General features: G+C 36.0%; 1 protein-coding gene across 1 annotated transcript; it reads right to left on the reverse strand.

Moving 5' to 3' along the window:
- Positions 1 to 9429: 9429 nt before the first annotated feature.
- On the reverse strand, positions 9430 to 10311 carry LOC129892868 (uncharacterized). Its single transcript, XM_055968402.1, has one exon. It carries the CDS (start codon positions 10309 to 10311, stop codon positions 9430 to 9432), a length of 882 nt encoding a protein of 293 aa, XP_055824377.1.
- Between the last annotated feature and the right edge of the window lie 4058 nt (positions 10312 to 14369).

Raw genomic sequence — 14369 nt, forward strand, 5'->3', positions numbered from 1 at the left:
TGTCACTCACATGTGGTACAATCAATGGAAAGTCGAAAAGGTTGAAGAGGGTCCCATTGGTTGGGAAAAGTTCAAATTTGCTTTTCTTGATCACTTCTTCCCACTTGAGTTGAGGGAGGAAAATTTGTTGGAGTTCTTAAACCTCAATCAAGGAAATATGAGTATGAGGGAGTATTCCCTCAAGTTCACAAAGTTGTTCAAGTATGCTCCATCCTTGGTAGCCGACTCTTATGCCCAAATGAGCAACTGTATTTCAGGAGTGTCAGACTTGGTTATGAAAGAATGTCGAACCGCTATGCTCATTAAGGATATGGATATCTCTAGGCTCATGACTTATGCCGAGAAAATTGAAGGAAAGAAGCTTAAGGAGAGAAATGTAAGGAAGTCCAAGAGGGCTCAATTTGAAGGTGGGTTTTCTCACAAACTATCTGGTGAAGGTAATGGTCATTACTGATAGGGTCAAATGTTTCAAGGACAAGGTTCTTCTAACACTCTAGCTCCAAACTCTGAGAAGGATAAGGTGCCAAATCCTAAGGCACAAGGAGGAGCTTTGAGTGGTCAATTCATCCCTCCATTTAAGAAGTGTGGAAGAAACCATAAAGGAGAGTACTTAATGAGGTTGGATGTTTGATACAAGTATGAAAAGCTGGGTCATCATGCAAAAGAGTGTAGTGGTGGGGATATACCCAAGTGCAGACTCAGGCTACCAGTCGTCTGGATCAGTGTACTACTACTTTGGGTGGCGGTATGCGCCAAACAGATTTTATGCCCTCTTGAATCGTCAAGAGTTAGTGGATTCCCTGGCTGTTGTGACTGGTATGTTGAAAGTCTTTAACTTTGATGTTTATGTTTTATTAGATCCGGGTTCTACTCTATCATTTGTTATGCCTTACCTTGCTAAGAGATTCATTGTTAGTCTCAAGATCTTGGTAGAGACATTTTTGGTCTATACTCTGGTTGGTGATTCAGTTATGGCTAAAAGAGTTTATAGATACTCCTCAGTTTCAGTTTTTCAAAATGTCACCTCAGCTGATCTTGTAGAGCTTGACATGAGTGATTTTGATGTTATTCTTGGTATGTATTGGCTTCATGCATGCTATGCTTCTATTTGTTGTAGAACCCGTATGGTTAAGTTTCATTTTTTAAATAAGCCAGTCTTAGAATGGAAAGGTAGTAATTTCGAGTTTAAGGGTCAATTCATCTCAATCCTTAAAGCTCGAAAAATGATTTCCAAAGGTTACATCTATCATCTAGTTCAGGTTAGAGATATTAATTTCAAAACTCCTACTCTTGAGTCAGTTTCAGTTGTTAATAAATTTTCAGAAGTTTTTCCCAATGAACTTCCAGGCATTCCTTTTGAAAGGGAAATATACTTTGGTATCAATCTATTCCTCGATACTCAATCTATCTCTATTCCTCCTTACCGAACGATCCCAGTAGAATTGAAAGAGTTAAAAGATCAATTCAAGGATTTGTTAGATAAAGGTTTTATTAAACCGAGTATCTCTCCATGGGGTGCTCCAGTTTTTTGTCAGAAAAAAAGATGGTTCTCTCCATATATGTATTGACTATCAACAATTAAACAAGGTCACAATTAAGAATAAGTATCCATTCTAAGGTTTGATGACTTGTTTGATAAACTTCAAGGAGCAAGACACTTTTCAAAGATTGATCTTCGATCGAGTTATCATTAACTCTGAGTAAGGGAATGTGACATTCTGAAGATGTATTTTAGAACTTGGTATGGTCACTTTGTATTCTTGGTTATATCTTCGGGACTAACGAATGTCCCTGCATCTTTTATAGATTTGATAAACATGGTGTTCAAACAATACTTGGATATGCTCATCATTGTGTTTATTGATGATATTTTAATCTACTCTTGGAGTGAGGAAGATCATACCAATCATTTGAGGATTGTATTGCAAATTCTCAGGGACCGTCAGTTGTATGCAAAGTTTAGTAATTATAAATTTTGGTTAAGGTCAATTTCTTTCCTTGGCCACATCATCTCCGGTGAAGGAGTTATAGTTAATCCAAAGAAGACTAAGGTTGGCCTAGACCATTGATTCCTTCTGATATTTGGAGTTTCTTAGGCTTAGCCGGTTATTATAGATGGTTTGTGTAAGGTTTCGCTTCCATTGCATCACCCTTGACTACTTTTACTCAAAAAAGTGAAGTTCTAATGGTCTGAGGCATGTTAGAAAAGCTTCCAAGAGTTGAAGGATAGGCTCACCTCCACCCCGATGTTGACTTTACTAGAAGGTTTCGATTGGTTAGTTGTATACTATGATGCTTCACGAGTTGGTCTTGGTTGTGTTCTAATGCAAAAAGGCAAAGTGATATCTTAAGCTTCAAGGAAACTCAAGGAACACGAGAAGAATTACCCAATTCATGACTTGGAGTTGGCGTCGGTGGTATTTGCTTTGAGGTTGTGGAGACACTATCTCTATGGTGTCCATGTGGATATTTTCAACGATCACAAGAGTTTGCAATATGTGTTCACTTAGAAGGACTTGAACCTTCGACAAAGGAGATGGGTTGAGTTGTTGAAGGATTATGATATGAGTGTGCCATACCATCTGAATAAGGAAAATGTGGTTGTCGACGCTCTTAGTAGATTGTCCATGAACAGTTTTTCTCATATTGAGGATGATAAGAAAGAATAGTGAGGGATGTGCATACATTAGCCTATTTGGGAGTTCGTTTGATTTATTCTGAGGATGGTGTTATTATTGTGCAAAATGGTTTAGAATCATCTCTTATGGCGTATGTTAAGGCAAAATAAGATAGTGATCCCATTTTGGTTGAATTGAAGAACGTGGTTTCTGAAAAAGCCATTGAGTCTTTCTCCCGAGGGGGGTGGTGGTGTTTTGAAATATCAAAGCCGATTGTGTGTTTTGAATGGTGATGTCTTGAAAGATATGATATTGTCTAAAGCTCATAGCTTGTAGTATTCTATACATCTCGATTCCACAAAGATGTATCAAGATTTGAGGGAAGTGTATTGGTGGAATGGGATGTAAAGAGATATTGAAGAATTAGTGGCTAAGAGCCCTAACTGTCAACAAGTGAAGGTTGAGCATCAAAAACCAGGAGGTTTGGCTCATGATATTGAGATTCCTACTTAGATATGGGAAACCTCGGATATGGACTTCATTACTGGTTTGCCTCATACTTGTAGGCAACATGACTTTATTTGGGTGATTGTTGATCGAATGACTAAGTCGGCTCATTTTCTTCTCTCAAGACTTCATATTCAGTCGAGGATTATGCTAGATTGTATATCCGAGAGTTGGTTAAGCTTTATGGTGTTCCTTTTTCTATCATCTCAGATCGAGGTACTCTATTTACATTGCTGTTTTTGAAGGTTTTTTCAAAAGGGCCTTGGTACTCAAGTGAATCTTAGTATAGCTTTTAATCCGTAGATGGATGGTCAGGACGAGCGTACCTTTCAGACATTAGAGGATGTGTTGAGAGAGTGTGTTATTGAATTCAAAGAAAATTAGGATGATCATTTACCATTGATAGAATATGCCTATAATAATAGTTATCACTCAAGCATTGAGATGGCTTTATTTGAGGCTTTGTATGGTAGGAGGTGTAGATCCCTTATTGATTGGTTCAAGGTTGGTAAAGGTTCTTTGGTAAGACCTACGTTGGTATTTAAGGCTATTGAGAAGGTTATAATCATTAGAAAAAGATTGGAAACAATCCAAAGACGACAAAAGTCCTATTCGGATGTGAGAAGAAGAGAACTTGAATTTGAGATTAATGATTGGGTTTACTTGAAAATTTCACCCATGAAAGGTGTGATGCATTTTTGTAAGAAAGGGAAGCTAAGTCCCCATTATGTTGGCCCATATCATTTTCTTAGACGGATTGGTAAGGTAGCTTATGAATTGGATTTGCCTTCTAATTTGGCATCGGTGCATCCAGTGTTTCATGTATCCTTATTGAGGAAGTCTGTTGGTGATCCTAGCTGCATGTGTCATTGGAAAACATTCAGGTAAAAGTGGGTCTTTCTTATGAGGAGGTTCCGATTGAAATCTTGGATAGGCAAGCTCGAAAGTTGAGGAACAAGGAAATAACTTCAGTTAAAGTGTTATGGAGGAACCAAGAGATTGAAGGTGCTACATGGAAATCCAAAGATGATATGATGTCCCAATATCCTGATCTCTTTTCTTCCGTGCCTAGTTAAGGTATTTAGTTCGTTCATGATCCAATCAGTCTAAATCATCTGTTTTAGTTGTTCTCATGGTCTCATATGTATTTATGTTCATAAAATGAGTTTGTAAGTCATGTTTTAGTTTGAGATTAAAGATTTTGTGTTTTATGTATTATTGAGATGTTTGCATTCATATTGGGCTACTATGTTCCTTCCCTATTCTGTTATTCTATTTAAATAACAGAATACTTTTGTATGGTTATTTTGGTCATTTTCCTATATTTCATTAATAAATGTGAATGGTTTTTGAGACTAAATTCCTACCTATTAACTAATCTAAATTCCCTTAACCCTCTCATTCTCACCATAATTCCCTAAATTACAAAATCTTCTCTCCTAAGTTTTCTCTCAAGAGTTTTCTTCACTCCAAAGCAATTCAAGAAATTTCTTCAAGGTCAAGCTTCCATTTTCTTCACCTTAGGGCTCAAGAAGTTCAAGATATGTGGGACTTCATCCATGGGTACCTTTCACACATGGAATCCCAAAGACTATGTATCAAATCCTCTTATGATCTTTTCAATTAAAAGCCATAATTTTATGAGTATCATTGAGTCTTCTCAATTATTATATACTTTAATACTATTAACCTAATTATGCATAATTCACATCATATTGCATGATTTCAAGTTAAATTTCAATGACCCATTCTATATGATAGTTTCTAGTATGATTTATGAGATATGATCATGATTTTCAAATTAATTCAACAAAAGCTTATGAATGAGTTTAAATATAATTTATGCAAAGAAGTTTATGATTGATGATTCTATGATGTTTTAAGCAAGTTAATGATAGGTAAAGCTAAGTGTCTAAAGATATTTTTATGAGTAAAGATATGTAATGATGGAAGGTCTACACCCACATTACATGAGTTATATGATAGATGAGCTAATCCTATGATTTTACTATGATGATGCTAGATGAGCTATTCTTATTTAATTTTACAAAGATGGATTGATATCTATTATTATCTTTTCCTATGAATATTATGATCATGTTTTATGAGAGTTCTGTTGGGCTAATGACTAAGAACCGAGTGGATCTTGGGATAGGCATTCTCTTCCGCAGTTGAGGTAAGAGACCTGTGGTAAGATCCTATTATCCAATAACTACGTTGCCTGTGTAGGTTTACATATTCCAATATGGTGAAGCTAGTGGATCCACATAACACAATTAGATGATTTATTCATGGAGTATGCCCTAGTAAGGTAGTCTTCCTTATCTCGATGTAGAAGTCATCGAATTCCATGTATTATCTTGCATGTTGTTATATGTCGGTTAATGGTCCTATCCCACACTAGTTTCAGTCGACTTACAAGTTCTTATGATAGTTATGATATTTTGATGCATTGCCTAATGTAATACATATTTTAATATTTTGATGACTTTATTCATATTTTAAAGATATTGATCTTGCAAAGCATCATTTATATTGATTATGTCTGATGATTATTTTTCATGCATCTTCTCACATACTTAGTGCATTTCATGTACTAACACATATTTTTTGCCTATATTGTATCATATTGTAGGGACTAACGATCACGTTCATCCTCCTCCTGCTCGTGGCTAGTGTTAGAACTATTGTACTATTGGTGAGTCCTTATGTTCCGAGGATGAGACATTTTATTTCTTATGACTTTATGACTTCTTTTACCTTTTTCATTGGGTGAGCTTGGATGTTGTCTTATGTCCCCATCTAAGACTATTAGAGGCATGTTAGATGTTCATGGAGTCTATGTTGTCTCTTATTCCGCATTTTGAGACTTATGTTCTATATTCATATTATGCTTCAGTTTCTTTGATCCTTGCTTATTTACTTCATTTACCTTATGTATGCTCTTGAATATTATGCTAAGAGGCTTGTTTGGGATCCATAGGTCGGGTAGTGACCCGAAAGTAACTCAAACAAGCCTCTTAGCATTCATTTAGCCTTTCATAGGTAATGATAAAAAAACAAGCGGAAATCAAAATAGTAAATCTTCAGCTTACATATGTCCAACAATACTTCTAACTTTTAGATTTATCGGGGGCTAAGACAAGTTCCTAGCTCATCCTCAATCAAAATAGAATGAATTGCCATAATAAGTGTCTAGAGGTCTCAACATATTATAACCTAAAAAGACAAAGGAGTATTGTTCTTGAAACATAGGAACTGATCAAAAGTAGCCTTCAAATGAAATCTCAACTAGCCACGTGGAGGAGAACGAGGAGGGGTACCGGTCCCTACATGGTGATATCTTGTAGGCAAAAGAGTATGCGTTAGTACTTTGAATGTACTAAGTATGTAAGCATGCATGAACATTGAGAAAACATTAAAACATTTATGTAATATGAAACATAATGCAATGCATGCATAATCAATCATATAGATATCCTTTAAAATATTTATTTTGTGGGAAGATGACCATAACCGACATTTAAGACTATGTGACCTATTACATGGAATCCAACATTACCCCTTACGTTAGACAAGGAGACTACTTGCTGGGTAAAACTCCGTCAACTTCATTCATTTATTTAACTTTAACTTTAAGGGCTTTCGTGGATTCATTAGCCTAAGCATACAAGGGCTCCTATGTTGGCACATAGTTAATGCGACAACGGGTTGCTACTAGGATTCTCTTACCGAATCTCACCTCAATTACCCATTCAGTGCTAAGTCAATCCCACAGAATAGTTTAATACTTCAAAATAGTCATAGCATATATCTTGAGAATTCAAAACATCACATTCGGTGGAATAGCTCATTAAAACCTTTAGTGATTCAAATTTGCAATAATTGTCCTTATAGCATAAAGAATCCATCATTCATAACATTTCATCATTCTTTTATTTCATAAGACTCCCTTTTGATCATAAACATTTATTGGAGTCAAAGCTTTCAAGTCAAACTTCATTGAAAATATAGTAAAACTAGGTGGGTTTAAATCACTTCAACTTTCAAACATGTATGTAAATGAAATTATGCATAAATACTTTGAAGTCCATTAATTAAAAATTATACTTTAAACAACCCACCATGAATTTCAATAACCTGTGAAAAGATAAGTAGAGAAAATACTTGCAAACCATCAATTCATAAATATGAAATTATTTTGCATCAAAATAGACCAATAATCATTTGTTTAACCATGATTCATGCTATTAAGTAAATATAAGAATTACTTATAAGAAAATATTACTTGAAATCAATAGATTTAGTTGAAAGAGTTTTGGACTATATGGGTGGAAGAACCCATAGGTAAACACATAACTTAGAGTAAAGTTTAAAGAAAATAAACATAATTTATTATATAATCAAAATACTTTAGACATGAGAGTGGAAGGAATACTCTTGTTGAAGCCTTACATACCTGAAATTCGAAGCGTTACTCAGAATCAACAGACTTAATAAACACTCTTGAATTCTAGAATTTTCTCCTCGTCAGAGTATTTTGTGTACTACCCGGAGTATATGAATCATTGAAATAGTATTTCTACACTACTAAGAACTAAAACTATATTTTGAGAATGAGTAAATGAGTGTATAGAGAAAAGAGTTGCTTGAGAAATATTGATGAAATAAGGTGGTATTTATAGGTGTGAAGGAGAGACCTAACAATAATAAAAATTATTATAAAGAAAAATATAAAAAATTAATGAAAGATTGTGATGTCATGGGTGATGTTAACTGGAGGACTAGTGATATCTTGAGTGATGTCAAATGGATCTAGATCTTTCCATGAATGGTGAGATGAACCTTCTTTTCACGGAATACCCTTTTACGGAGCTTCGTTTGAAAAATATAACTTCCTCATTAGGATTTGGTGTCTCATATGAATTGTTGCTCTAGAAGTCTAATTTTATGTCGTCTAAGAATTAACTGATTTGGAGCATTCTACAATGAGATATGATATTTCTTCTACAAACACTCCATTTTGTCACAACACCATGTCTTGCAACTATTAATTTATTTGACCTGCTTAACTTCTGAAACATAAAGTATGGTCTTAAAAAAAGTTGTAGGTAATGATATTCAGGTTATTCAAAAATTTAAATCACCTAATTTGGACCATCCTATTAAAAGTTATGCCCAATATATAGAAATGATATCATTTTCATCGAGAATTGGAATATCATATACAATGTTTTTAGGGTGTGTTACAGTGACACATCACCATTTCAAGCTTAGATGAAGATCTAACATAGAAATATATTTGAAACCACAAATCATAAATGAATACAAGCCAAATTAACAAAACCCATATCTAATTAACAATTCTTGAGCAGATACAGAAAAAATCCAAAACAACAAATTAACTACATAAGCACCCCTATAGAAGGATGGAGTTTAGCTACACATTGAAAATTTAAAAGGAGTTTTACCACAGTAATTGCCTTCCATTCAATTCAAAAAAGTTTCACCTCCGAATTTGAATGCCCAAGTCTAAAATCCCACTAATTTCCCCAAGAACAAAGTTAAAACCTAAAGCTAACTGAAAATGTTTTATTCTTAGGTTCTTAGCAGTGTAAAAACGTTGTCTCCTTGGACTTTGAAAATAAATTTATACTTGTTCAAAACACAGGCCAAATTTTCCTGCGGGGACCACTTTGGCAACATTAGTCGTGCTCGCAGAAGTGGTCGGTGAATCGCCGTCAGCAAAAATAGACCCAAAAATTATCCATAAAGATCTCCATCGTGTCTTCTATCATGTCGATGAAAATAGAAAGCATACACCTTTAAAAAGTCGTGGTGGCATTGCATAACCCGAAAGGCATTTGCCTAAAAGCAAAAGTGCCATATGGGAACGTGAAAGTAGTTTTCTATTGGTCTTTGGGAGAAATGGAAATCTAGTTATACCCGAAATACCCATCCAAAAAATAGTACCAACCATGACCCATAAGATGATCCAACATTTGATTCATGAAAGGCATCGGGAAATGGTCTTTTTCTGTACAAGTATTCAATTTACGATAGTCCATACATACCCTCCAACTAGTCATCAGCCACATTATACAAGTTCATTCTTTTCATTCCGCACAATTGTCACTCCACCTTTCTTCGGAATACATTGCATCGGGATCACCCATTTACTATCGGCAATGGAATATAAACTACCCGCATCGAGCCACTTGATGATTTCTTTCTTCACTATCTCTCGCATAGGAGGGCTCAACCTCCGTTGGTGCTCAGTACTTAGTTTGTTGTTACTAGCCAACTATATCTTATGAGTGCACACGCCAAGAGGAATGCCTACAATATCGGCAATTATCCACCCGATGGCATTAATAAATTTCTTCAACACTCTCACAAGAGCTTTTACTTGCTCATTAAGCAAATCAGCAGCTATGATGACGGGTAATGTATCATTGGTCCCCAATAAAACATATTTAAGGTGAGATGGAAGTACCTTGAGTTCAAGCTTAGGCGGGTCATTTATAGATGGCTTTGGGTAGGACCCAATTCCCAAAAGTGCAGCTACCACTTCATCATAGTCAAGAATATCATCCCCGTCAAAGTTCAATAGCACATCTGCTAATGATTCCCCAACACTAGATACTTCTTGGACACTTGCAACTGTTTCATCAATAACATCAATCAACGAGATTACATAAAGATCATTAGGCTGCTTCATCGACTTGCACACATTAAAAGTGGCTTCCTCACTATTTACGCAAAATTTTAGTTTACCACTCTCCACATCGACCAATGCTCTTTTGGTAGCCAAGAAAGGCCTACCAAGAATAGTAGGCACCTCCACATCAATCTCATAGTCAAGAATAAAGAAATTGAATATAAATATGAATTTAACAATCTTTACCAAGATGTCATAGAGAATGACAATAGGACGTTTGATAGATCGATCTTCCATGAGCAACTGCATTGTTCTTGTCTTGGGCTCACCCAAATCGAGATATTTGAAAATGGCATAGGGCATCAATTTTATACTCGCACCTAGATCATAAAGTGCCTTGGAGAATTGGTAAAACCCTATAGTACATGGAATGGTAAATGCCCCGAGGTCATCTTTCTTCACCACAATATTACTTGACGTAATTGCGCTACAGCTGTGAGACACTTCAATAGTTTCGAAGTCCATACTATGATTTTTGTCACTAACTCCTTTATAAACTTGGCATACTTGGGCATCTCTAATAATGTTTCAACCAATGGCAAGTTAATGGAATGAGACCTGAAGACGAATAGGAACTTTTGGAACTGAATGTCCTCATCTTTCTTTTACAAACGTTGAGGGAAAGGAGGCTTCACTTTAGAAAGAGGCTTTATAGGAACCACTAGTGGGACAACACCCATATTGCACTTTTGAGACACACCATAATCAATCTCCATTGGTGCATCATTCACATTATTGGATTGGCTATTATTTATCTCTTCATCTAACTCATCACTTCTGAATACTATGGTCTTACCCTTGCTTGAACTCGCCGCTTCATCAATTGGTGCTTTATTACCGATAACTTTTCCACTCCTTTTCAAAATAACCATACATTGTGCATTGTCGTTCTTAGGATTTGCCATGGTATTAATTGGGACAACACCTTTAGGTCTTGGATTTAGATGGGCTGAAATCTGACCCATTTAAGCCATTAGTTGTTTAATTGACACTGAATATGAAGTGACTGTTTGGTTTAAGAAGAAAAAATCAACATTCAACTCATTCAACACTTTGTCCGAGCCCTCAACCTTATTTATAATTCTAGAAAATATATCTTTCATTTAGAAATTTTCAGGATCGACATTCGCCTCCTTAGGCTTTTGATAAGGAGAGACATATCTATCACGATCACCATGACCATCCATCCAAGTATTACCTCAGTTGCACCAATCCCTCTCTCTCCAACTGCTCTCTCAGTCCTTGTACCAACCTTGGTTCCCATCCGACCTTGGATTGGTCGTATGGGAATCCCCCGATTGATTTGGTAGAAATTGCACTTCCTCGTTGTACATGCCAAGATTGGCTAAGTTCTTGTTATGGCCTGATATGTGCATTCAAAGTTCATATCATACATGTCATGTTATGTATGCACTCTGAGCTATAATTGGGGCCCAAATGATTATATATATTGTATAAAGGGAAACAAGTTGGCAATATAATATCGGTTAGCTACCAGAAGAGACAACCATTGCTAGCATTTGGTTGGGAATGTCATGCATTTTATCAATATATATATGTATTCACGACATACGATTACATGAGCATACCATACAATTTTGATTACAATGAGATTAGATGTTGGCCATGGAGGCTATAAAAGTTTCAAAGTCAGGTGGTATCTTGATTACCCTTTTTATGACAACTATTTATGATTTTACTTTCTACCTTACATACCAGTACATTTTTATTCGTACTGATGTTTCGTTGCCTGGGGACACTTTATTTTTTTTCATGCATGCAGTTCTTGGTATGGATTCTAATCGACCCTTTGTTAGGATTTGGGGTTCAACTGTGAATTGATAAGCTCCACCTCTTCCTAGATATTTCATAGCATGTTTACTTTTGTGTATAGTTTGGGTATAGCCGGGGCCTTATCTCGACAATGCTTATGACAATCTTAGATGCTATTGTGGACATAATTTTTCACATTTCCTTTTTGTAGCTTCCAGTCTCCAGTACATAGGCTTGGCATGTATATATATGTGTATGCATGTATGTCTTCAGTTGAAGCCTCGTTGGCTAGTTAGTACTTTATCATTTTGGCTTATCTACCTTTGATTATATGACTTATTGTTATTCAGAGCATGACCTTAATGGTCCAGGCTTAGTATTTCAGATATTGTGCTGCCTAATATTTTGGGCCCCAATTTAGTTAGCTAGTATGTTTTGTGGCTAACTCGATCGAATAGAGTATCTAGTGTCAGTCACAACTCCCCTATTTCGGGGTATGATAGAGATCATGAAAGAAGTAATGCTTTTTCTAAGACGCCTCATAGCTTCCTATTCATTAATATGGTGCGCTTCACACTAATAAACAAGACTTTACTCGATGCAGCATGTTAGACTTCTTAGGACTCTTGACCTTGTTTTTTGATACCAAGTTTGTCAGGATTCAAGATAGGCCCTAGGCACAACACGACGATTAGAATCTTAGAGAAACCCAACCAAGTCTCTTAGCATATCATTCATGAGCATACATAAGGTAAATAAGCAAATAAGGCTAAATCATAGACAGAGAAGCATAGTCTCAAAATAGAACATAAGTCTCAAAATTCAGAATGAAAGACAACATAGACTCTAAACATCCAACATGCCTCTACTTGCTTGGTGGGGGCATAAGACAAGCTTCTAGCTCACATGAAAATATAGGATAGTAAAATAGTCAAATGACGCAAATAGAAATAAAGTGTCATGTCCTCAAAATATGAGGACTCACCACCAAATAAAATATTATAAGCTCTAGCCACGAACGGAAGGATGAGAGTGATCGTCAGACCCTACATTATGATACAATGTAGGCAAAATATATGCGTTAGTACATGAAATGTACTAAGTATGTGAGAGATATGCATGAATAATAAATATAGGACATAATTAATATGAATTGTGGAATGCAAGAACAATATCTTAAAACATGAGTAAAACCATGAAAAACTTGAAAATTGCATAACTATTGGTCAATGCATCACAACATCATCATCATAAGAGCTTTATAACTTTTCTTTAACTGGTGTGGGATTGGACCTTAACCGATACTTAATACCATATGAGCTATTACATGGAATCTGATGATCCCACATCGAGAAGGATGAGGCTACCTTGCCAGGGTATACTCCGTCATGATACTCTCTTTAACTATTCTATATGTGGATCCACTAGCTTTGCCATATTGGAATATTTGAACCTAAGCGGGCAACATAGTTAGGTACTAAAGGTTGCTACTAGGATATCCTTGGATAGCTACAATGGCAACCAGACCAAATCCCACCTTAAAGTCCTCTAGGTGCTAAGTCTTTAACCCAACAAAGCTTTGATGAAAACATAGTCATTAACATTATTAGAAAAGATAATAATTAATATCAGTCTATCTTTATAAAGATAACATAAGAATAGCTCATCTATCATCATCAGAGTAAAATCATAAGAATAACTCATTAACTTGACTGATTCATAAGAATCCATGAGTTGGTGAGAATTGTCCGTATCACCTCTTTTAACATGATTGTGCAAGAATTATCCTTATTGAGCCATATCTTCTTTGCTTATAGTATCCTTGAACATCATTCATAACTTTCTTTCTTAAAGAACCTTTAAATATCATTCATAAAGCTTTCATTGAAATAACTTGAAAATTATGTTAAAAACTCATAAATCATACTTGAAACTAGCATATATCATAGGTCTTTGAAATTTATCTTGAAATCATGTAATTTAATGTGAATTATGCATAATTAGGCTAATAGCATTTAAATATATCATAATTAAGAAGACCCAATGCAAATCATGAAATTAGGGCTTGTAGAAGAAGAATTCATAAGAGATTTTAGAAGAAATTTTTGGGACTGTAGGAGGGCTTGGGGTAGTTAATACATTAGACTGTAGTCCCAAAAACCGTCCACATTCATTAATGAAAACATAGGTAATGACCAAACTACCATTTCTTAAAACTGAATTTGGGTACCTGGACGAGCCTCCACCATGGTCGGGGAACCTCACCACGGCCCTTGGTGGTGAGCATGGTGATGGACTTAAACTCTGGGAATTTTGGGGACTTGCAGGAAGTCTTCCACGGATACCACTACGTTCCATGAAGGGCTCTATGACCAGTGGTGGTGGGGGCATGGTGAGGAACCTGACAGAGTTTGCAGGAGGTGCCCACCACGGCTTGTAGAACCCCTCGTGGACGTAACCTCTGAAACCCAAATATGCAGAGTCTGTACCACGGCGACTGTTCATGGCCCGTGGTCCACTTCATGGCCTGTGGAGGGGTTCGTGAAGTCCATCTAGTGCCAACGGCCACATTTTTCTGGGAACTCTTCCTTAAACCTCATTTTTATAACTTTCCAACTTTCGGGGTCTTACATCGACTCTACCTTAAATGTCCAAATGGTTTCCCGAACCTAAGTGATGGAGTATCATAATTTATGTGCATATTTGAGGGATACATGTGCCTAACTATGGATATTTGCTCTAATTAATTA

Source organism: Solanum dulcamara, chromosome 1, assembly GCF_947179165.1.
Source record: "Solanum dulcamara chromosome 1, daSolDulc1.2, whole genome shotgun sequence".
Classification (NCBI taxonomy): Eukaryota; Viridiplantae; Streptophyta; class Magnoliopsida; order Solanales; family Solanaceae; genus Solanum; species Solanum dulcamara.

Bases quoted from the DNA above. Each gene is read 5' to 3' on its own strand.
- LOC129892868 (XM_055968402.1), bottom strand. From the start codon at position 10,311: ATGGACTTCGAAACTATTGAAGTGTCTCACAGCTGTAGCGCAATTACG.